The 22,487-nt window shown below is 54.5% G+C and overlaps 4 protein-coding genes across 5 annotated transcripts; all 4 read left to right on the top strand.

Moving 5' to 3' along the window:
• The first annotated feature begins 443 nt into the window (after positions 1-443).
• On the top strand, positions 444-6,584 carry LOC119090516 (uncharacterized). 2 transcript variants are annotated; one of them, XM_037213330.1, is made up of 2 exons: positions 444-1,402; positions 5,677-6,584. In XM_037213330.1, exons 1-2 carry the CDS (start codon positions 1,294-1,296, stop codon positions 6,567-6,569), a joined length of 1,002 nt encoding a protein of 333 aa, XP_037069225.1. In that variant the 5' UTR covers positions 444-1,293; the 3' UTR covers positions 6,570-6,584. The 2 variants fall into 2 exon arrangements, 1 of the variants encoding a protein (XP_037069225.1); XR_005093250.1 differs by lacking the exon at positions 444-1,402 and adding an exon at positions 4,913-5,338 and having other exon boundaries at positions 5,677-5,768.
• On the top strand, positions 6,566-12,187 carry LOC119090515 (putative ubiquitin carboxyl-terminal hydrolase MINDY-4). Its single transcript, XM_037213329.1, has 6 exons — positions 6,566-6,945; positions 7,416-7,612; positions 8,344-8,544; positions 9,546-9,768; positions 10,026-10,206; positions 10,683-12,187. Exons 1-6 carry the CDS (start codon positions 6,685-6,687, stop codon positions 10,814-10,816), a joined length of 1,197 nt encoding a protein of 398 aa, XP_037069224.1. The 5' UTR covers positions 6,566-6,684; the 3' UTR covers positions 10,817-12,187.
• A 3,646-nt stretch (positions 12,188-15,833) lies between these two features.
• On the top strand, positions 15,834-19,205 carry LOC119114956 (gastrula zinc finger protein XlCGF7.1). The gene is made up of 6 exons (XM_037239009.1): positions 15,834-15,979; positions 16,169-16,440; positions 16,898-17,085; positions 17,416-17,571; positions 18,522-18,661; positions 19,202-19,205. Exons 1-6 carry the CDS (start codon positions 15,834-15,836, stop codon positions 19,203-19,205), a joined length of 906 nt encoding a protein of 301 aa, XP_037094904.1.
• A 94-nt stretch (positions 19,206-19,299) lies between these two features.
• Positions 19,300-22,477, top strand: LOC119114730 (zinc finger protein 771). Its single transcript, XM_037238746.1, has 4 exons — positions 19,300-19,489; positions 19,751-19,848; positions 19,984-20,097; positions 20,590-22,477. The coding sequence occupies exons 1-4, from the start codon at positions 19,331-19,333 to the stop codon at positions 20,843-20,845; spliced, it is 627 nt and encodes a 208-aa protein (XP_037094641.1). The 5' UTR covers positions 19,300-19,330; the 3' UTR covers positions 20,846-22,477.
• Positions 22,478-22,487: the final 10 nt, after the last annotated feature.

Raw genomic sequence — 22,487 nt, 5'->3', positions numbered from 1 at the left:
CGACCCATAAATCTTGTTTATTTGTTCAAAACCTTACACCATCTATTTTTGGACCAAACTATTTTTGGGTCATTTAAGGCAGACCCAGCTGACAATTTTTGACAAATCAAAATAATGGCCACCCTAAGGAAAGGTAGTCGTCCTATGCTCATAAAAAACAGCTGCGCGCGGCCCATGCCCGAGTCGCGCATCTTACTGTACACAACGTTACAAGCAGGGTGGTAGGGCCTGCCGCCTACGCCGACTGGTCACCACTGGGGATTTGGGCCTCGCGCAGAGAGGTGGGCAATCACTGGATCCCCGCCGCCGGTGCTTGCCGTTCCGGGGGCAACCAGCTGGCCAACCTCATCGATTATCACTGTTGGCTGGCGACGGCCGCGTTACTAGGGTGTGACGATCGATGGGCTCACCTGGACCGCTCCAGTGGCGGGCCCACCCTCACCGCCTGCGGTGTGCGGCCGGGCCGACAGAGTGAACGGGACTGTCGGACGGCCGAACAGCTGGTCAGGCATTGAGCCAGGCTGCGCTGGATGGTGTTGCTGTGTGCTGGACAGCCGTCCAGACAGCCGACCGGATAGCTGTCCAGGCAGCTGGCCGGGCAGCTGGTGCGGCCGGCTGACAGCTGGGCTGGGCAGCTGGTCAGACAGCGCACCAGACAGCGGGCTGGCGGTGGACGGTGCAGGCGCTCGGACAGCTCGGCCTGGCAGCCGGTCTGGCCAGCCATCTCTGACGACGGCACACGCTGGAGTGACGCTACAGACGACGGTACTGCGAACTCACCCGCCACGCGTCCTGTCGGAAGCGAGAGGACCCGATCCCGATGAGGACGCGCGCGTCAGGAGACGGCTCCGTTGGTTTGGTCTAACCAAGAGCCCGTGAGGCTGTGTAAGCTCAGACAGCAGGAGGATCAGCAGTCAGGGGCACACCGGGTCCGGTCTGGTGGCGTGAGACCCGACCAGGAGCCGTGGTGGACCTGGGCTTAAGAACACACCGGGCCCATTCCGATCGCGTGAGGCCCGACCAGGAGCCGCGGTGGACCAGGAGCCAGGAGCACACCGGGCCCGGTCCGATCGCGTGAAGCCCGACCAGGAGCCGCGGTGGACCAGGAGTCAGGAGCACACCGGGCCCGGTCCGATCGCGTGAGGGCCGACCAGGGTCCGCGGGCGGACCAGGAGCGGTCCGGTCACCCCGACCCCGTGCGGACCGTCCGCGCCGTGATGATCCAACGCCGCCCGAGAGACGCCAAACAGTGCCCGCCGCGACCGGTGCTGCAGATGTCGCCGCTCGGAAGACATGACTGATGGAGCGCGCGGACTCAGTCAGCACCTGTCCATGGTGGAGTCGTACCGGGAGCGGAAGAGAAGCGGTCTCAGTGGCCTGTCACTTAGGTTCGACGCCAGCTGTAAGGGAGTTGCTCGGCATGCTGCTCTAGATTAGTTGCATGCCTGTGTGCAATAACTCGCGACAGCTCGTGGTCGCGTAAGCTTCAATTATTTCTGGTCTCGCAGAAATAACGTACTATTGCAATAGTCTTCGGAATGAGCATCAGACACATTGGTTTGTTAGAGCATGCCCAATTTTACGGATGAACATGGTGCAGCACAAAAATAGACTGCAATTTCATGTAGAAACCTTGTTCATTGTATTCAGTTATTGTTTAGGTATTGTTGTTTATATTTAGTATTGTTAGTTATTGTTCAGCCCAGTGCAAGTGTAAGGCATGCTGATCAGATGGTCATGTTTCATTTGTTAGTAGCCTCCTTACAACATCGAATGTTTCGAGACAAGGACTGTCCGTCTGGACTGGACTGTCTGGAAGGACTGTCTGTTAGCTGTCTCAAAACTCTCAACTTTCTAAGTAGGTCACTAACACTTCCTCCATGATTACATTTACTTTCTTTGCATTTTCCATAATTTTGGTCACGCCAATGTCTGTTATCGATTTGAATTGGTTTCAGTCCGCTCTCAAACAGTTCTTTACAACTAATTGAAAACCAGGTTTTGTTCTGGGGAATAGGTATCATGCATTACTGCGCGGTTGCTGGCGATGCTGCAGGCCTAAGGAGCTATGACGCGAATAAGCTGGAAACAGGGCGACTTCAGCGGCTCGGCCCGGCCCTGACCGGCCCCGCCCGTCACGACTTGGACGGGTCAATATCTTTGTAATCTCTGATCGTGCCGCTAAGCAGCCTTCACCAGCAAACATCACAGCTCTTTTATAGGTTTGCTGGTATACTTTGCAGATATTTTCCTGCAGTCTGAATGAGCAGGCTCGGCTTTCCTGCAGCGAGGCGGTGACACCGAAATCGCGTTGTATTCAATTACCTTGGGAACGTTTAGCATCGGAAAAGTTCCTACACTGCGGAAAGCTCAAGACCGCAGACCCAAACGGAATTCTTCTTCAGCAGCCGTGGGTGATAGTGAATCGATCATATCACCTTTTGGCGAAGGAGAGGAAGGACAAAAGTGCTGACAAAATCATGAGTCGAAGTATTCTGTCGGTGGGCAAACAGTTGTGCTCACGCGCGCGGCATGTACCGCCTTTTGGGATGTGCCAGCTTGAGGATGTTTAATTAATATATCTCAGCTTTCGACAGTGACAGAAGATGAATATAAACATAGATTTCAAATTGAGTTGAAAGTACCGTCCACATATCATAGAACGAGTTCAGCATTGTGCCATCCACCGCAGCACCTTCTCGGAAAACGGCCAGCATCGCCCTTTTCATACGCGGTCTCGAATACCATCCCTTTAGTCTCAACTAAAGGGGGATTTGGTCATGGATACTAAACAGTGTATAGCTCGAGCCATTACGATAGATATCTTACCACAAGTTTCGTTTTGCAACGTTTCAACCACGTACACCAAAAACATAACACATCCCAAATCCCTTTATTTTGTCAGCTGAAATGTCTAGACTTGGTCAGGCCTATCAGACACTATCATTTTGGATTTGCGCAAAGACACTTCATATTCGTGCTCCAGTGGTCGCCTCCGTGGTCCAGGGGAAAGATGCTGGACTCGTAATCCAGCGGCACTGGGTGCGAGTTCCAAAGCGGGAGCATTGTCTGGCCCGATTGAAATGGAAAGGTCAGCTGGCAGCTGGCCAACGAGGGTCAACCTTGGCCCGGGGCGGTCGTGTCGCAGCATTGTGTGGCACGTAAAACCCTCCGCATTCCCGTCTGGCGAAAGGGCGGACTCAAAGCTATCCGTTAGACTGGGCGGTGCGGCTTGGATGGTGGGTTCAGGGGACACGCAACAAGCTATGCTTAGCAGGTACCCTGACCCCACAGCCACCCATACAGACCATTCGGAACAAATTTGTAAAAAAAGATACTGAAATAGAATATCACATTACTTTCTGAACTCCTGAAAGGCAGACATTCCAATGCATTGGTTATGCTCATGTTTAATGGTTCTCGTTGTCTGCTGGCTACATTCACTTATATTCCGGCATCATATATGTGATATATCGCACGCACCCGTTATTACTTCGCTTTTGTCAAACCGCAAAAAGGCTTTGATTTGCTGATTCAGTAAGCGCGGTTATATGAAGCTTTAACGTCCCTAATAAACATAAAGGATATTGTTTAGACATTCTAGTATTGCTGAAACGCATGTAAACACGTTACCGTTGGCAAATGCCGCGTGATTCGGAAGTTCCAGTTAGCTTTTTGCCACGGTACGATGTTTTATGCAGTCATGGGGTACTTATGATAATTATTGCGTGATATATCATGCAAGAACTATTTCGTTAGACGTCTGTGCGATGCTAGACATCATAGCACTGTTAGGAATGTACATTTTTACGTTGTTGGACACGGACTAAGTTGTTACCAAAGCTCAAATGCACGAAAAATGGGACAAGCAGCGCCAAAATCCATGGTTTGTTGTTATCACTTCTAAATAAGACGTAAAGTTTTGCTCGGAAGCTGATTTGGTTCACCATCATGAATGCACCTATTCATCATTTTAAGTTCGCGATACTTTATGATTTGGTTCAACGGGACCAAATCGGTAAACGCAAGATGACGGATTGGCGCATACTGACAAAGCAAAAACGCATCCGGAATAAAGCCTATCGTTTTACAAGAGAAAACGGTAGTTTTTCTTTCCGTTTATCCTGTCTTCCTTGTTTTCAGATTCGGAACGAAATAATGAAAAAACCTTTTAATAATGCTGGCGGCAAGGAGGCGAACATGGGCTGTCGTTTTGGTAAATCTGTGTGCCGAAAAAAACAGAGAACATTTTGGAATGGTATTTCTCTTTAACTTATTGACTAACTACTGCACACGGTTTGGACGTCACCTTTCTCCATCTTTTTACATTTCACTTCATATGTTGAAGTCATTATCGCTATATTTTGGGCGATCAAAAGTACAAAAACAGCTAGGGGTTGTGTTGCTGCTTGACATTGTTAGACACTGAGCGCTTGTGGCACCGCATTGATGAATCAATCCGATGAGCTGGAAGCAGCTACAGACAACTTCACATCTATCGGCAGGCGACAATACCGGCAATGGGCTGCCGTAAGGATCGTTGTCGGCAGGGCCAAATTCCATTGGATGGACCATGTTATGCACTTAATTGTTTATTCTGTCAACAATGTTTAATCATATCTTTAAGCTGGCTTTACTCAAGACGTCCAAGGAAATTACTCAAAAAAGGCCGTTTTATCTTTCCATAAGCTGTTAGATGTGAAGCTTCATTCGCCGCGTGCGTTTGCGAGGAACACCATGCATATAGATAAGACCGTGCCATAGCCTTATTCCTCGTAGAATGATCAGGAAAATCAGAATCAATCGCTTCATTCGCCGCCTGGTTACTCTGCGAGGAGTAAGGCAATTAGTGCACTCTTATCTTTTGTCTGTCCACCTGATTTCGCAAAATAACAGTGGAAGTACCAGGTGAAGATTATGCACGCCCAAATATGCTCTTCATTCTCGTTCAGTACAATACCTCTTTGAAATAGCGCACCCTAGACGAAATCGGCAATGTAACAATCTTACTGAAAATGTGAAAATTTCAATTGTAAAACGGACAACATTTATGCCTTTTCCCCGTCAAGCTGCTAACATCCCTTTCGAACACTGCGGATAGAGCTAAGCGCAACGTGTGAGTTGCAAGACTCAGCGGGCTTAACGGCCAGGTTACGATTTTGCAAGCGTTGTGATTATTACTTATAAAATCTCAGCTACGTGCCTAAATCGACGAGACTCAAAATTATGAACGAATCAACGCGGTTACTGCACGTCAAGTTAGCAACACGCTTAAAAATCAGTTGGGTCAAGCAGCGTTCATCTGAACTAAAATGGCGCAAGTCTTGGTAGTACAATGGTGAGTACCATGCCTTTTTACTCTGACGGAGCTTCTTAATCTTACGAGCATGCGTAGGTCCAGCACGAGTAGCCTGTCTGTAATTTTGTGCTCTTTAAACATCATCATGATCATAGCAAGCACGGTCGCGTTCCCCAATAGTTCAGGGTTACAAAATGTTAGAATCTCCCAATGTCCACTGTTGTGATTCTTAAGTGACCCTGTTTTTGTCCACGACTCGCATGGGGTTAACGTAAATATGGAAACTTATCAAACTTGAGCGCCATTTTAATGGGTTGGCTGGTGGATGAAACATGCCGCGCATTCCGGAACCTAAATGACGCTGTTGCGTGTTGCAGACGGCAGTGGAGCCCTACGTCCCATCACATGTCGATACGGCCTGAGCCGGGGATCCGGGTCCGACCAGAGCTCGCCAGGGTCCACGTCGTCCAGCGCGCCAGGCTCCGCTGACCTGCGCAGCCCGCTCCTGCCCTGGGACAGTCGTCCGGGCAGCTCCGATATCGTGCAGGCTGCCCAGGAACGCAACACCCGCAAGGAGACGAAGGGCCGCGCTCTTGGCGAGGCCCACCGCGCCCTGAGCGACCCGTTCACACTCGGCAGAGGGCAGCCTTCGCTGGCTGAGCTGGCGGGGCAATGGCAGCCACTCCCACCCGTGCAGCAGCAGCCAGAGCCCACTGACGACTACGACATCATGCGGCGTCCGGGGGGCGAGAGGAAGCTGCGGCCCATGCGCGTGCAGGAGCACAGAGCGGAGGATATGATGGTGCGCGGCCACGGTCTGGACATGACGCGACACGCGGCTGACAAGGGCAAGTTCGGCATCAGCCAGCAGGGCACCCGAGAGGAGAAGGCGGAGGCGGCCAAGGCGGCGCCAGGCAAGAAGGCGGCTCCCTCTGACGCGGAGAAGGAGCAACAGCGGATCCGAGCCACCATGGCGAGCATGCGGAACGAGCTGATGGGTGTCGGCGCTGAGCCAGACGCGCCGCCACTCGTCGACGGCCAGCGCTCGTCGGGCCTCCTGGAGGAGGCGGCTAGCCGCGGCGCGCGCATGCGCCAGTCCCGGGAGCTGCGGCTCACCGGCGGCGTGCAGTCCACCAGCGACCCGTCCTGGGGTCAGCGCAAGGTGGTGGCGCCGCGCCGCTCCACCGAGTCCACCGCGCCGACCGAGCCCGGCGCGCCGGACCTCTTCACGCGCATCGACCCACGCGAGGCGGTCCGCACGTGCCGCTGAGGGCCAGCCGATAACGCAGAGCGCGCTCGGCTTTGACTCATGGACGGTGCGCCGCTCCTCGCTCCGGGTCGGCCAGGGCGCGCCGGCGGTGGTGACCCCGTCGGCCGTGGACGATATGCGGCAGCAATGTGGCGATCTGGAGATCGTTGACGACGACACGATGGGTGACATGATGTCGAACTTCGGAGCCGGGGGAGGGAAGTCCTCGGTGGGACGCGCCCCGGTGAAGGGCGCGCCCATCAGTGAACAGGAGGGGTGCAGTCTCAAGGAGCTCATGTTCGGGTCGACCGGGATTAGCTTTACGCCGGAGTGGACGCAACAAAACTTCGGCTTCAACAAAACCGAGAATATTACTTATGGTATCGTGCAGCATAAGGTTAGTAGACTTTCGAATTTCCCACGCGTCTTGCTAGTGAACACTGCATTGTCAACTCATTTTAAGATATTTAATAACTTGGCAGTGCTGCTCCGCTACAGTTTTGGATGTATTGGAGCGCTGCAGGTGCACTGTTCGTGAGACTGGTGCATTCAAGACTTTCTTGTCGGGCTTAGAAATACCCTATGATGTGCGTACGGTGTACACAAGCGGCACGCGCCAAATGCTCTGAGCCGGCGTGTGTGGTGGGAGTACCGACGGTGTCGCAGGGCACTCAGTGTGTAATTAGGTTCTTGCTATTCAAGAGTGACTGGTGAAGTGTTAGGAGGGTGTAAGCTGTGCCTAGACATAGATGTTACATCATGCCCCGTGCGCGATCAGCATCGTTCTGCTGCCCTGGCGGGTGCGGGGCCGGGGTGTCTGGACTCGCTCCATCTGCCGACCCGCTGCACGCTCCGCCGCTGCTGCAGGGCGGCCCGTGTGGCGTGTTGGCCGTGGTGCAGGCGTACATCATGAAGGTGCTGCTGTTCGGCTCGCGCCTCTGCAACACGCCGCCGGTCTCCGACGCCCACGAGCCTGCGCCGGAGGAGCAGCGGGCGGCGCTGGCTGCCGCCATCACCGAGATCCTCTGGAAGTGCGGCCACGGCACCGGTGCCGTCGTCGCTCTGTGAGTTCCGCCGGCGCGGTGTCGTCGGCGCAGGGCGGAGCCCGTGGAACGGAGCGGGAGAAGGGCGTGCGTGTGCAGGGGCTTAGCGGGGACAGTGTCTTTGTCGCACAACGCGGCAGGATGGCTCTGTAACACCACGTGCTCGTCCGCACGCTTCGTCTCACTTACCAGGCCAAATGCATCGAGCGCGTGCATGCTGAGAGACAAGGCAAATTGGATCGTATGGTTCTCATTGGCTGCGACAATGCTTACAACTCCGCTGCGTTATTAATGGTGCCAGTGACCTTATGAGCATAATGGCTAAGAAAGTTTGCCAAAAGTTCTGCCGATAGCATGAGCATAAGGTTAACGTGGCGTTTTTCAATCAACTCATAATTCAAGCGAGGTTAGTTAAACCTAACCAAGTAAAGTTTTGTAACAATGCTTGATAACGCTTGACAGCAGGCAATATGTTGCGGTTCACGACCGCATTTTACCTGACAGAAGTTCAATAAAGCCATTATAAGAATAAACCAACGGTAGAAGTCAACACAAGATTATACTTTATGACATTGTGAACGTTTGTTTGAACAATGTCAGTGTGTCATCTGAGGCGTGGCGTCGGGCAGCCAGTGTGCGTGCGATAAATGGTCCCGGCAGTGGCTGCTCTGGTAAACCCGTCCGGCTAGTGCGAGTGTTCGGGGAGGAGGTGTCGGAGCTGTAGGTTCTGAGCTTGCCGCGTCCGGCCGCAGCTCGTCGGGCCGCTCCCAGTTCCCGGGCGGCGGACGCTACAAGAGCGACGGCATCACCGAGACGCTGCAGCTGCAGGCGTTCAGCGCGTCGGAGCCGCTGCTGGCGTACGTGCTGGAGCAGTTGCAACGCTTCCAGTCGGCGGACGGCTCCGGCTGCATCCTGCTTACCTACTCGGCTGTGCTCTCCCGCGGGGTCGAAAAGTGAGTGCTGTGCCGCTACCGCCGAAAGGCCACGCCAAACTTCATCTCCGGTGACGTGGGCATGCGCGTGCGGAAGGATGCACGAGCCGCGCCCTCTCGCGCATCGGGGTGCATGAGCCGCGCTCTTGTGCGCATCGCGGTGCATGGGCTGCGCTTTCTCGGGCATCGTGGCGCATAAACTGCGCTCTCTTGCGCATCGCGGTGCATGACCCGCGCTCTTTCGCGCATCGGGATGCACGAGTCGCGCTCTCTCACGCATTGAGGGGTTGATTGTGCTCCCATTAAGGGGCCACATGTGACCGTGCTCTCCTGGGATATTAACGGACGCGTGGTGGTTATACGGAGAGAAGGAAACGTGCTTCCACCTGACACCAGTAGGTGTGTGGTGCTCTCACGAAGACATTAAGTGAGCGCTTTTTTACTTCAGCACCGCATACGGCTCCTTCAGTTCATGAGCTATCAAAGCTAAAGTATGCCCGCGCCAACACATAAGCAGGTCCTCCTCCTCCTCTGATGATGTATTTGCCATAAAATACAAACGATGGTCTTCGCTTAAGCACGCCGTGGTCAATTAAACATGCAGAGAACAGAGTAAAAGAGAGGTCCTGTCACTGAACGTGCCTGTCCAACACACCCTCGCATGACATGGACGCACGAACAGCACACAGTCAAACATTGCAAAAGTCACAAGTCCGAGTTTGGTTAAGTTAACTGTGCCGGCAGCATTGCCTGCGTCACGTGATGTTGAAAGGCCAGCGCTTGAGGGTTGATGCCAAACTTCCTACACATCGTACGCCCCGGTGCCAAAGTTGCCGATTTCCCGCTGCTGTGTGGATTCGCTGAGGGGTCCGGCGCTCGGCACTCGGCGCCCAGTGTCGCGTTCGTGCAATGCTCTCAGGTGGTCCGTCCTTTATGATAGGTTGAAGACTCCGTTGTAGTCCCCACTCCGACGTGCACTACCATGAAGGCAAACGCCCAAAGTGTTTTGTTTTATTTCTCAGTGTGAAGAAGGACATGGACGTTCCCACCAACACCGTGATTGGTCGTCACGGCTACTGCACCCAAGAGCTGGTCAACCTCCTGCTGACCGGCAGCGCCGCCTCCAACGTCTTCAACGGGATCGTGAAGCTGGGCGAGGGAAAAGACGTGACCGTGCTGCGCGGCGTCGACAACAAGAGTGAAATCGGCCTCCTGTCTCTGTTCGAGCACTACAAGTCATGCGAGGTGATGATCGCAGCGTTGAAATACACCGGGGTCTTCTTGGGCCGCTGAAGCTTTCCAAAACGTGGAAGCCGGTGGCTTTCGTGAATGCTAAATCACGCGGAAAGTGGAGCGGACAGTGGCCGTTCTCGAGCTCACGAGTGATCTCAGAGACCCCTATCGCCGTTCATTTTGGTGACGATGAAACCAATTCGAAGGCCTCGTCTCTCATGCATTGCCTCTATTGCCTACATTTTCGGGTGCCATTCTCGCCGTTTCAGGTGGGCTCCAACATGAAGGCGCCCATGTTGCCCATCTGGGTGATCCTGAGCGAGTCGCACTTCACCTGCTTGTTCGCCGCCGACCGGAGGCTGTGCGCCGACCCGCCGCTGGGCGGCAAGTTCGACCTCTTCTACTACGACATGCTGGCCAGACAGGACGATCAGATTCGGCTGACAGTCGGTCAGTGCGCTTCTGGCCTTTCAGGGCTGCAGCGTGGAGTGGTCACGCCTCTCGATGGAAACCAAGGCTCGTGTGAAGCTGAGATGAACGGCTGATTGCTTTGCTTGTTCTTGGATGATGGGATCCGAGGTGCTCCAGCGATACATACTGCGCGGATGTATTCCTCGCTCATGCAGTAACAGTGCGCTCAGAAACAGACATAAGTGCAACATTTGGACACATCAACGCTTATGGAGTTGTAAAAGTGTCTGGCCATCCGCTTCCTTCCCGGCTTCTGTGCCACTCCACAGCATGAGTTAAGTCTTACGATAAGCAGCACAAACAACAGCAAGAGATGGGTGCCGGATGCAGCGTAGAGATAGTAATGCACTGAAACAACGCCTAACCCCATGCGTCTGCTTTGAAATGGGCGGCCGGTGGGAGACGTGCCTGCACTGGAAGCACGACAGTGACACAAACATGCGTATGTGCTGCAGAATACGGCGGGAACCCGAACGCGCCGGCGCCGCCTGCCAGGTCCGGCGACCTGGTGCCACCCCTGGAGCACTGTATACGCACGCGCTGGGCCGGCGCCACCGTCAGCTGGAACGGCTACGAGCCGATCCTCTGAGCCTCCGGCCGAGGCGCATCTGACGGCGTGCTGCCGTCGACTGCTACCCGGTTCCTCCTGTCCGGCTCATCGGCGCATCTGAAGGCGTCCTGCCGTCGACTGCTACCCGGTGCCTCCTGCCCGGCTCATCAGTGTTGCAGCAGCCGAACCAGCAGGATCGACTCGGTGCAAAGGCAGGGACACGGACATCGAATGCCTCAGCGGGTTGGTCTTATCTTGATTGGCGGTAAGCTCTGCGTAGAAGACTATGTAGGCAAGGAGACATCAGTTAGCCCCAAAACCTGGATTCCGTTCCTTGTGGTTGCTGGGCTAAAAACCACGTTTGCGGAGTTCCGTGACGTTCTCGCCTTGTGGCGCATTCAACGGCCGGCGGGTCCTGACTCCGTATTCAGCCAACTACTCACGGCGTAATCGTGTATGGCGGACTCCTCGAAGAAGAGCATCCGTTCATAGAGGCCGGGTTGTGGAAGAGCACTCCTTCCAGACATCCCCGGGCGACAGGCCAGGATCCACCTCCAGCTCCTCTTTCCAGCAGACTTTCTTTTATGACGGAGAGCCATGAAGGAGCAAGGGTAGAGAAAGGAGGTAGAGTCTGGACGTGCTGCCGAAGGCTGCGAAAATGTTCTGATGCAGTGCGTGATATTCTTCAACTCTGATTCTCCGTTGTGATATGCTGACGGCCACTACAATGACAAATATCTTGTTATAACTTGCTAGGCTCATCATGGATCAATCTGCAACGGCGCCCAGCGTTATCAGACGAGGTCATTCCCTGGACCTTGCAAATCGCAGCGGTATGACTGAAATAATGAAAGGATCAGAGAACTGCCTCTACCTGAGCCTAATCAATTCGAACGGAGCCGTCCGGTGAATTAGCGGATCAACGCATGGCGTTGCACGCGTCTGTGTTCTCTCAGACATGGCTCCTTTGTTTCAAAAGAGTTTGCTGTTTGGTCACGTCTGGCCGGACTGGAGAAGTTCTCGACGTGTGCGGCTGTGGCTCCATGCCTGACGCCATACCTGCGGTGCCTATATGCGAGCCTTCACAGACGCCTTCAGGTGGCCGAGACAAGGGACGTCCAAACACAGCAGGCAGCTCGGACTACCGCAATTGCGACAGTTCCAGCAATGATGGAACGTCTTATGCTGCCTTACTGGTTGACAATGAACAATATGAGTGACTGATTTTTTACGCCACATTTTTCCCATATAATTAGGGAGTTAGCCCCGTCCGGTAAGGTGTGGGTGGGCACGCCAGCATCAAAACATCTCGTGACCTTTTCTGCGAATGTGATGGAAGCCGTCCACTAGCTTATAGTTTCTTGTCACCAGTGCTGTGCCTACCGCAAGTGTGTTGGAAATAAATACATGTCCCACGATCGCATGTTCTATGACTGAAGCGACGGACGGAAATGGTTGTTAGCATGTTTCGTATGTCTGTTACAAGACACTGAATAAGTTGGGTTTGTTGCCGTTAAGGCCGGGCTAAAATGCTTAGTGCCGTTCATGGTCCCTAGAACTGTAAAAGATCAAAACTCGTCATTTTCTGTCCGCTCACGCACTTTGCAAATCGCACACGGCGGCGGGCTTTAAAAAATAAACTTAAACACTGCCTGGTGACATGCATTTCTCATCAGGTTAATGTTTAGAAAAGCCGAAGCAAAGCAGATAAGTCAAATGGGACTTTTCACATTTTTAGCTCAAGAACAAGTTTCCACGAGGTCAATCCAAAACTATCAAAAACTAAAAATAATGGCTACGCTCCCCGGTTCAAGCAAAAGAGGACGTCCTTCATATCCTATTGCACGCATTGAATAAGCTTGCTTATTGAATTTTAGCTACCTGACAGACTATTCAGATAAGTAAGGGCTCCTACCGCTGAAAATGGTACTTCTCAATAAACTCGTGTGCGCGATATACTCAGCCCCAAACCGAGGTGAAGAAAATGTAAGTTCGCGGCTGCTTCGTGCAGGCAGGTGGCAGGAGACATAAAATATGTTCGATGTGATCATTATATAATACAAAAAAGCATTGGTGATGACCGGCGCGATATCGCATGCGATCAGGACGACTTTTTGGCGCTGGATTTAGCTTGGGGGGCGTGAAAAGGGACAAAGCACTTGAAATTGTCAGGTCACGTCCGATATCATGGGAATGGCGATTATGAGCGAGACGCCACCAAAATGTCTGCCCAAAAAATGAAACGGGTTAGTCAGCATGGCAGCGCCGGTCAGCAACTGGCAGGGATGCTGCAGCAATGCGATATGCGACCGCCAAGTCGTATCATATCATGAGAACTGAGTGGGGGCAACGCAGCCAAATGCCGATGGTAGGTAACGCCAGGTATCTTATGGTGATGAAACACGGACCTGTTGGTGTCTAGGATGCCTTTTGGACCGGTTAAAAAGCAAAAAAAACATCGATTGAACCTTTGGTAAGCCCCAAGGAGTCACGAGATCAGGAACAACACGCGGTGCTCTGTGCTCTGTATTGGAGGTACGGGATCACCGGCGGGATACGCCACAGTGCCACGGCCTGGGATAACAAGGGAATGGAAAAATGAGAATCATTGTGACATTTGATCTGTCAAACCGAACACTAACAAAGGGATTTCTCGATTACGTCAACAGCTCGCGTTGCTGTAAAGGCTTATCCGCTTCCATCATCGATCCAAAAATTACATGGGTGGAATATACGGACAGGACTATTTGTCAAACGTATGAATAATTGGTTTCATGTGTAAAGAGTTCACAGGTACTTTTTCAAGATGTGGTTGTTCTTGCTCACACGTTGGCTGACACCACGCCGCCTACGCAGACTGCAACGCCAGGCGCTGTGGTTTTTGCCTCTAAGACTTGCGGGCCTACATGCTATATGCGGGCAACCGTGCTACACTTTATAGCATTTTCTGCAGAAAGGATGAAAATCCCGAGGCCAACATTGGTCGGTTATATTGCAACGAATATATGTCCCTTTGCGATCTAAGCTTTTACTTTCAGTTCACGGGACGCTCAATGCTTCTGTAGCGCTCCAAACAAAATTTTGACAAATTCGCTGAGCATTATCGATTTAGGAAGAACCCACTAAACCTAGTGTGCATGAACGGTGGGTTCCTGAGGGCCATTGTGCCCTCACTTTCCGAGAATGTTGAACATCTACCGTGGGGCGGCATATGGAGAGAATCCACTTCTAAATTTATATTGGCATTCCCATTTTCCGAATTCGAGTCACCTTCAAAGAAAATTGACCCAAACCTGGACGATTTTGATCGGAAAGGGGGCTTTTCACCAACAGAGCCTGTCGTTGACCTCGGAGCTCCCCCTCCCACTCTCCTTCCCTTACCGCTTTGGCTGCGTCCAAGCCTTGTCTTTGGCTGCAGCCTTATAGATGGCGACCTGAGATTGCCAGTCCAAGAGCATCTGACTAACCAAGATATCGTCGATCTTGTGATCGGCTTTCTAGAGCATTGTAGCATTGCTGCAGCCGTTCTAAAGTGCGAGGGAGACCCTCGGGTGACTTAATTATGTTTATCGTAAATGCAGCAATTTAGTGTTTTTCCATGTTTGCATTGCTGGCGCAAAAGAGGCAATATAAATGTTTGGTATTCCTGTGAACTTGGTCGTGTATTCAACATACACACACACGACATAAAGTAAGGTTTATGACGGTGAGGATAAGAGCGAAACACTTAAAAAAACCTGATGCCTGTCTTGAAGACGACAGTTTCGATGCTAGGAGTTGGAGTAGTTGGAAGTGTGGCTTGGACATGGAATAATGCTTCCGAGTATTGGGGGTGAATATTTTCATAACATTGTTAGTAATTCAGCTGCTATACATCACTTGTTCACAATGCAATGGGAGAATATTTTCATGCAACCATTAATTTGTGTGTGAAAAAGTGCCTTTGAGTCTTTTGTTTGAAAGGCATTGCCATTTGATGGTAGGAAAGCTTTTTTTGCAAATATGTGGCACAAGTTCATAGTGTTGCTGTTAAAATAAGTACTTTGTTAATTAACTGACTGCTCTGGACAGTTAAGTAAGTTTCTTTGTTCAGCCATTTTGCTTAAGTCATATTCATTGGAAATGATGACTAAATACCATTGCTTATTTTAAACAATTGCTGGTAACACAATTCATCTGGAAAGCATGACTAAGTTTCCAATAGCTGTTTGATGCAACATTTTTTTCTGAACTTTGATTGTCAACAGAGCTATCATGTTTTTGCTTAAAGAAAATTCATGCATCCTGTTTCAGGCTTTTCCAATGCTCTGATTTCCATTATCTGCTATGTAAAAATCATGATTTTAATTGCTGCCTTTTAGAATTTAGTGATAGATTTTGCTATGTCATATCTGGCAGATGATGAAATTAACATTTGGTTCAGTGTGGAAATTTTTGGTGGTGCAAACATTGGAAGGTGCGGATTTTTCAGTTGAAATGCTATTTTACTATCAAAAGTATTCAAATCCTCTCATGATGATATATTTCAAAACAGTTTTTCCTTGTTAAGGCAGTCTGAAGGATGTAGGCCAACACAGCATTTGTCTTGTAGTAGGGTGATTAATTCACAGTTGCTACCACTTCCTTAATAGGATCCATTTGAGAAAAATCTTATTGGGGCCTGGATTGAGTGAACAATACCCCATATGCATATCTGTGGGTGTTAGCATCTTTCCAAATGATTTATTCAAAGGAGCTCAGTTAACAAAGAAGACAGGCTTTGTCATGGGATGCCCTCTTTGTTTCCTACTTGAAACATAAGATTCAGGTTTCTAATATGACTTCTGAGCTGCATTCTGTAACAATGAAAGCAGTGTGTTGCTTCCGCTTGTGTGGACCTGCTCCAAAATACAATGCCATCTCGCACAAATGATGATGAAATCTATCCTGTTATTGTATGCCTGTGGTGCACAACTTTAAATGCTACTGTAATTCCATAATTGTAAGCATCCATCACAATCCCAGCACATCCACAAAGATCCATTTTAACACATATCTGCTTTTCCCAGGTGCCACCATGTCGTCCGAGTTTCATTGGCCGGATGCGGCGACCGCCGAGGCGGGGGACGAGGATGTCGACCAGCCGGACGTGCTGCTGCTCACGCTGCTGGAGACGGAGCTGTCGGGCGCGGGTGGCGAGCACATCACGCTGCATGCGCCGACGCCGGCGGCCGGCGCGCTGGAGCTGGCGCTGGACGGGCCGGAGAAGATCGAGACGCGGCTGGCTGTGCGCGAGGCCCTGCTGCCGCGGCGTCGCGCGCGCGCCGTCGGTCCGCGCGCGCCGGCCTGCTGTCCGGCCTGTGGCGAGACGGTGCCGGCCGGCATGGGCCGGTGCACGCGCTGCCCGGCCAGGGCGGACGCGAACGGCGGCGAGACGGCACTCTCCTGCGCCGACTGCGGCCGAGAGTTTGAGAACCACGTATCGCTGACGAGCCACCGCACGCACGAGCACAGCGGCGCGCCGCCGCACTCCTGTCCGCTCTGCCCCAAGACGTTCCAGCGGCGCACCGATCTCAAGAACCACATGAACCTGCACCTGGGCATCAAGAAGAGCGTGTGTGACGTGTGCGGCAGGCAGTTCTCGCACATGTCCAACCTGTATCGGCACCGCCGGATCCATACCGGTGCGTGGGGCAGGCTGCGCGGACGGAAACTGCTGTCATGTTCGTGCTGGTCAGCGTGTTGATATATGTTGTTTGTTACTGGTGTGTCTTTGTGCAACCTGCTTCAGTCCAGGTTTTTAAGTAAATGTGAACTACGTTCCCTTGTGATCAGCCACTCAAAACAATTTAAAGCATTTGCACGTTCGAAGCGGTATGCAGAACTCGGTCGGTTATCAGTGGTGACGATGGCGGAAAAGCTGAAACATCCTTTCTTTGCAAAGAGCCTGCTTCGTTCCTGTCGGTTCTTCGACTCCGGCGTCGACATTTGTCAGCCTGACGTTGCTGTGACAATTGTGCACCGTTATGAAGCTTCGCTATTGGTCTTGATATCGGTCTTGTTGCTGTCGGTCTTGCGCGGTATGTGTAGTGCTGGCAGTGGTTTGCTGAGGCTCACTGGACCCCCTCCCCTCTTCCCCAGGGGAACGGCCGTATGTCTGCTCCATCTGTGGCAAACGCTTCAGCCAGGTTAACGCTCTTAACGCGCACAAGAGCACTCACGAGACCAGGACAGCGAACGATTTCAAGTGCCCCAGCTGCCCCAAGAAGTTCCGCAACCGTCCCCGCCTGGCCTGCCACGTCCGACTGATGCATCAAACAGCTGAGCAGGTCGGAATAGACCTCCTGCTATTTGCGTACGACGTATATCGTCTGTGGTACGGTGCAAAGTGTCGCTATTTTCTATCGATGTATGGGAAGTTGCGTTAATATCGTTTCTCTGTAGCTATATTATTGGCAGTTAAATATTGCGAATATCCTGCCGGGCTTTGTTAGATTTTAATATCGCCTGCAGTTTTTGTTGCGGCGAAGCTAGGATTTGAGGGCGAGGAGGATTAAACGCGATGCAAGTGCAGTTCTCTTTCCCACACTCGGGCGCGTGTGGTGTCAAAAGCTCGTGCGCGCGCCGCGCGATCTGACCGCGTCCGGCCGTGCCGACAGCCGGGCCGGCGGCGCCACGTGCGGCGCCACTTCCACTGCGGCGTGTGTGGCGCGCGCTTCCCGTCGCGCGGACAGCTGCTGCGCCACCAGGCGTCGCACTCAGCCGACAGCCTGCGCTGCGGCGTCTGCCAGGCGGCGTTCGGCTCGGCCGAGGAGGTGACGCGGCACGCGTGCGCGCCCGACCGCGGCGACGACGACGAGCCGGCCGGCGCCAGCGACGCCGAGGAGACGGCCCCGCCGCCGGCGCCTCCGCCGCCGCCACCGCCGCTGCCGCCGCCGCCGCCGGCGCCGCCTCACGGACGCGTCTCCTACATGCTGTCCGATAGTAGGGAGCGCAAGGGCGAGGTGGGTGTGCAGCGCGGCACGGAACGGATTGCTGTTGTGCTTACATAATCTGTTGTCGTAAGACATGGGCCTTGGCGGTCTTTGGACTCCTTCATGGACTTTTTGTATAAGCGACGGTTTCATGAGCACATCATGGGCAGGAGCGTCCTCATCGTTGCAACGTTACACCGTAACACCGCAGTTTGTCATGATACCACAGCCCTAATAGCCGTCGCTTCGAAGACGACCGGCCGACCGTGAGGCTGTGCTGTCATTCTCGGTCCGACACATGGTATTCACAGTGCCATGATATGCATGCTGTGATATATTCCTTGTTCCCTGTCACATGATGTGATATTCACTAACCCTTTGGTGCACCGGCCACCTGCCCGCCGCCGCCGCTCCCGTGCCATCCCTGTCCTCCGCCGCCACCGCCCGCCGTCTCCACCGTCCGCCGCCGCCCGTGCCGTCTCCGTCCGCTGCCGGCCGTGCCGTCTCCCTCGTCCGCCGCCGCGGTCCATGGCATCTCCACCGTCCTCCGCCGCCCGTGCCGTCTCCGTCCGCCGCCGCCCGTGCCGTCTCCGTCCGCTGCCGGCCGTGCCGTCTCCCTCGTCCGCCGCCGCGGTCCGTGCCATCTCCACCGTCCTCCGCCGCCCGTGCCGTCTCCGTCCTCCGCCGCCCGTGCCGTCCCCGTCCGCTGCCGGCCGTGCCGTCTCCCTCGTCCGCCGCCGCGGTCCGTGCCATCTCCAGCGGCCGCCGACGCCAGCGCGCTCCGCCGCCAGGAGGAGCCGCCCGGCCTGCTCGTGGCCTCGCGCGCCGACCACGACGCCGAGGTGGGCCGGCTTATGGACGAGATGGGCACGGTGCACACGGTCGGCACGCAGTACGACGTGACCGAGATTCTCTGCCTGCCGACGGTGCCGCCGGAGGGCGGCGACGGCGCGCTCGGCTCGCCGCCGCCCTCACCGCCCGATCACGTGGACCAGGTGGGACGCTGGTGCCGGGACGTGGAGGGATGATGAGAGGATGAGAGGGAGAAGTGATGCGGCTGAAGGCGGACAACTGCAAGAAAGTGGGCGGTAGCCGGTGGTGTATTCAAGATAGTAAGCACGTCATGCCACTGTGCGGGTGTAAGTCAGAATTTGCAAAATGTCAGTCAGATGTCTCGCGAATATTGTTAGCGGTATTGTGTTTACCAGAAGAATTCCCAAATTTTAGTTTTCCTAGAAAGAGAAAAAAATATTATCTTTATGCACGTTTTTAAACCGGTGGATTCATGCGCCTTAAGTATTGCTGCGTTCACGGGTTTTCTCTGGCCGTTGCGTGATGGAGCAAAAGACTGTCATAATGGAAGTACGCTGCTCGTAGCTGACACCGGCCCGGATTACACCGCCCCTACCGACGCGACCCACTCCCGCACTGCTCTCCTTGCGCTGACCGCCCTCTGCCGGCCGTGCGGTAGGTGATCGAGTCAGTGGTGCGGGGCGAGCTGGGGGCGGCGCCGGCGGCCGCGCGCGCCGCGCCGCCGCTCTCGTGTGCCACGTGCGGCCGCCTGTTCGGCCGACTGCAGAACCTGCGCCAGCACGAGGCCATGCACGACGCCAGCCTGCAGCGGCACCGGTGCCCGCACTGTCCGCGCTCGTTCGCCTGGCAGCAGACCCGGGACCGACACGTCAGCCGCGAGCACACGGGCGAGGAGCGCGTGGCGTGCCCCCAGTGCGGCGCGCTCTTCCTGCCCGGCTCGCTCCGGGTGAGCGGGCGGCGGAAGGGGGGAGGGGGGATGGGTAGTGGTTGTTATGCTGGGGTGGGAGACCGCTGGAATTGGTTTATTTATATCATGGTTAGTGTTTTCCGGCGTGCTGGGCTGCTCCGGTGTTGGTGCTCACTGAGGCGATCATTCTCAGACGGACGACAGGCTGAGGTTCTGGGAAGCTGGGACACTGCCGGGAACCAGTGTCTGTTTAGATGCGCAGAGCGTGTGTTTCTATATTCAACGGCGGTTGTCTTTTAGGGCCACCAGCAAAGGGTTCATATGAAGCTCAGGAACTTCTCGTGCGGTGTTTGCAACAAGACCTTTCACCGGAAATCCGAAGTGGACGGGCACATGCGGTAAGTCTCAATTTCCGGTTCGACCCGCTGCGTCCGTATCAAGCACAGGGCATTTCCGTTGAAGCCAGTAGCTGTGCAGCCAAAAGGGTTCGTCGATAGCCCGCCCCGACCTGACCCCGCGTGTCGCTCTGACAGGTCCCACACGCAGGAGCGACCGTTCGTGTGTGCCGCGTGCGGCCAGCAGTTCGGCCACCTCACGCACCTGCGGCGACACGAGGACAAACACCGCAGGGCCGCCGAGGATAGAACGTGGGTACCGTCCCGATGCTCCTGGTCCTGTGCACCACTGGGGGCGGGAGGGTGGCCAACGGCTCAACATGGCGGGCGGCGAGTGAACAGGGCAAAGAAGGGAGCGGTTAGGTTACGGACTTAAGTTGGGAATTAAAGACCGATGGAGTCGGTGCGCTCTAAAGCACGGATCAACAACAGTGGCTGACTGACGGAAGTCAGCGGTGAATGCAGCGAAATAGTGTGGTTTCGCATACAGCGTAGTTAAAAGCGTGAGTAAACGGTCATTTCGGTGTCAGACACGGTGGGCGACAGTGAACTTCGGCGGAACTGTTAACTGTGACGGTGCTTAACTGTAAGCAGAGTCAGCAGCGCTTTAAAGTACGTCCCTTTTGCACCACCCTCCGTCGTTCGACAAAGTCGGAGGTGTATGGTACGCTCCCCACTCCCGGGGTGCTTGCTGCGCTTCGCCTGTCGCCCCGCCGCGTGACCCCTTGACGCGGACGTCGGCAGGTCGGACGAACGGGTGGCGGCGGAAGACGCGCGGCCACGTCGCACCTACCAGGGCCGCCGGGCGCGGCCCGACATCGTGCACGACTCGCTGCTGAGCGCGTGCATCCCGCTGCGCGAGGACGAGATGACGCTGGTGCCGCTGGCCGCGCCGCCGGCCGGGCACTACGTCACGCTGATCGGGCCCGAGCGCACCGAGTACCTGCTGGTCGACATGGTCAAGGCTGACGAGCCGCCGTCGACGGCGGGCCTCGAGTGAGCGCGACGGTGGCGCTGATCATGTCACCGCTGATGCAGAGGACGCCACCGGCTCAGCGGTGGCGCTGGCCATGTCACCGGGCCGCGCCGGTGCAGAGGGCGCCACCGGCTCAGCGGTGGCGCTGGTCATGTCACCGCGCTGCGTCGGTGCAGAGGGCGCCACCGGCTCAGCGGTGGCGCTGGTCATGTCACCGGGCCGCGCCGGTGCAGAGGGCGCCACCGGCTCGGCGGCGGGACTGGCTGTATGGGATGCTGGGGCGTCGTGTTGGGGGGCTCGGCGGGCGCTGGTGCGACTGCACCTGGTGACGGGCGCTGGCGGAGCGCTGAGTGGCGATCCGGCCTGGCCTGGTGTCGGTTGGTGACGGGGTTTGTAGAGGCCTCCTCCATCGGCTCTGAGTGGGACACCCGTCGGCGCCGGATTTTTCGGAGCCGTCGCTGGTGACTCATTACCTATGTTATGGCTCGGTTGACGCGTGAGGCAGTACTGGATGGGTGATGGTTTGAAGTTTTGATCGTTCCGAGGATGTCGGCCCTAAGCTCGATGTAGCCAACGCAAAGTGGCGGATAAAACGCTCGGGAGTGAAAACCAAGGCTCAGAAAGAGTAGAAATAAAAGTACCCGTCATTCATATAGTCATTCCCCTTTACGATACAGGGCAGCATGACGGACGTAGCCAGGTGAGTCTCCAGGTAGGCTAGCAGGCAGGCTCAGCTAAATTCCGTATTCAGGAGTGAAAAATCATACAAGATTTGAACCGGAATACGGAAAACTATCCCTCGTAGGGTGTAATCCACCCTGGTGAAACAATCCTATGACTATGCCCCGTAGATGCTCAACATGTAGGAGCTGCCGCTACACCCCGCGGGTGTAGCTCAGCCATGTTTGCATGCCTTGTGAGGGTGTTGCCCGTTTGTAAAGCCCGTGTGAGGTGGCTTCTGGCGTTTTACAGCCCTGCTGGACGGGCGGGTGCTGTCCGCCATGCTGGGCGCTGGACGCGCTCGTTCGTGTCCGCTCACTGGGAGTGTCCCGCGGTGCCGCGTCGTCGTGAGGCTCACGACACGTCAGTGGGGCCTGGCACAGCGGCGCCGGCGGTGGGACTGCCCAGATCAGGACAATTCTCCTGGGAGTTCAGGCTCAATGTGTGGGCCGCGAAACCTCGCTGGCGTGTGACCCAGCGAAGCTGATGGGAGATCCTTTTGCCGGCTGTTTCGTATTGTGCTGCTGACTGTATTGTCCCGTTATTACTAGTTGTGACTGGTATGCAGTGGTTTTAAGAATTTTGGGACAATTCTGGTCCTAGTAAGGGATGAACTAATTTTAGAGAAATGGGCGGCACTTGCATCTGTAAAACATTTGTCTGTAAACATCATCTGTAAGACAGGCCCCACGCAAGATCTGGAGTTTGGTTTGGTTGGCGGTGTTATGCACGGAGACATCGGACGCGAGTTTACAGGTTTGCCAGGCTGGCCCCAAATCACTGCCCCACGAAGAACGTGTCTCGGAATGCATTGGGCTTCTTGTCTCTGTCCGCGTGGGACGCGTATTTCGCCGCTTTAACTGTGGTCCTGGATAGTGCTGTGACGGAAGCTTTAGACGACTCAACCGTTGGTGCCAAATAAATGTTGACATTGTGTGCGGACGTG

Source organism: Pollicipes pollicipes, unplaced genomic scaffold, assembly GCF_011947565.3.
Source record: "Pollicipes pollicipes isolate AB1234 unplaced genomic scaffold, Ppol_2.1 Scaffold_3087;HRSCAF=3621_pilon_pilon_pilon, whole genome shotgun sequence".
In the NCBI taxonomy this organism is placed as follows: domain Eukaryota; kingdom Metazoa; phylum Arthropoda; class Thecostraca; order Pollicipedomorpha; family Pollicipedidae; genus Pollicipes; species Pollicipes pollicipes.
This window is presented reverse-complemented; position numbering and strand designations above follow the sequence as displayed.

What these genes read in the sequence shown, in the direction of transcription:
- LOC119090516 (XM_037213330.1), top strand. Translation starts at nt 1,294, where the DNA reads ATGACTGATGGAGCGCGCGGACTCAGTCAGCACCTGTCCATGGTGGAG. An exon ending in ACTTAGGTTCGACGCCAGCT is followed by an intron (nt 1,403 to 5,676) that starts GTAAGGGAGTTG and finishes TGCGTGTTGCAG; the next exon opens with ACGGCAGTGGAGCCCTACGT.
- LOC119090515 (XM_037213329.1), top strand. Translation starts at nt 6,685, where the DNA reads ATGCGGCAGCAATGTGGCGATCTGGAGATCGTTGACGACGACACGATG. An exon ending in ACCGGTGCCGTCGTCGCTCT is followed by an intron (nt 7,613 to 8,343) that starts GTGAGTTCCGCC and finishes GTCCGGCCGCAG; the next exon opens with CTCGTCGGGCCGCTCCCAGT. An exon ending in CTCTCCCGCGGGGTCGAAAA is followed by an intron (nt 8,545 to 9,545) that starts GTGAGTGCTGTG and finishes TTTATTTCTCAG; the next exon opens with TGTGAAGAAGGACATGGACG.
- LOC119114956 (XM_037239009.1), top strand. Translation starts at nt 15,834, where the DNA reads ATGTCGTCCGAGTTTCATTGGCCGGATGCGGCGACCGCCGAGGCGGGG. An exon ending in TGCATCAAACAGCTGAGCAG is followed by an intron (nt 17,086 to 17,415) that starts GTCGGAATAGAC and finishes CCGTGCCGACAG; the next exon opens with CCGGGCCGGCGGCGCCACGT. An exon ending in CGTTCGGCTCGGCCGAGGAG is followed by an intron (nt 17,572 to 18,521) that starts GTGACGCGGCAC and finishes CTCCGCCGCCAG; the next exon opens with GAGGAGCCGCCCGGCCTGCT.
- LOC119114730 (XM_037238746.1), top strand. Translation starts at nt 19,331, where the DNA reads ATGCACGACGCCAGCCTGCAGCGGCACCGGTGCCCGCACTGTCCGCGC. An exon ending in TCCTGCCCGGCTCGCTCCGG is followed by an intron (nt 19,490 to 19,750) that starts GTGAGCGGGCGG and finishes GTTGTCTTTTAG; the next exon opens with GGCCACCAGCAAAGGGTTCA. An exon ending in AGGGCCGCCGAGGATAGAAC is followed by an intron (nt 20,098 to 20,589) that starts GTGGGTACCGTC and finishes GGACGTCGGCAG; the next exon opens with GTCGGACGAACGGGTGGCGG.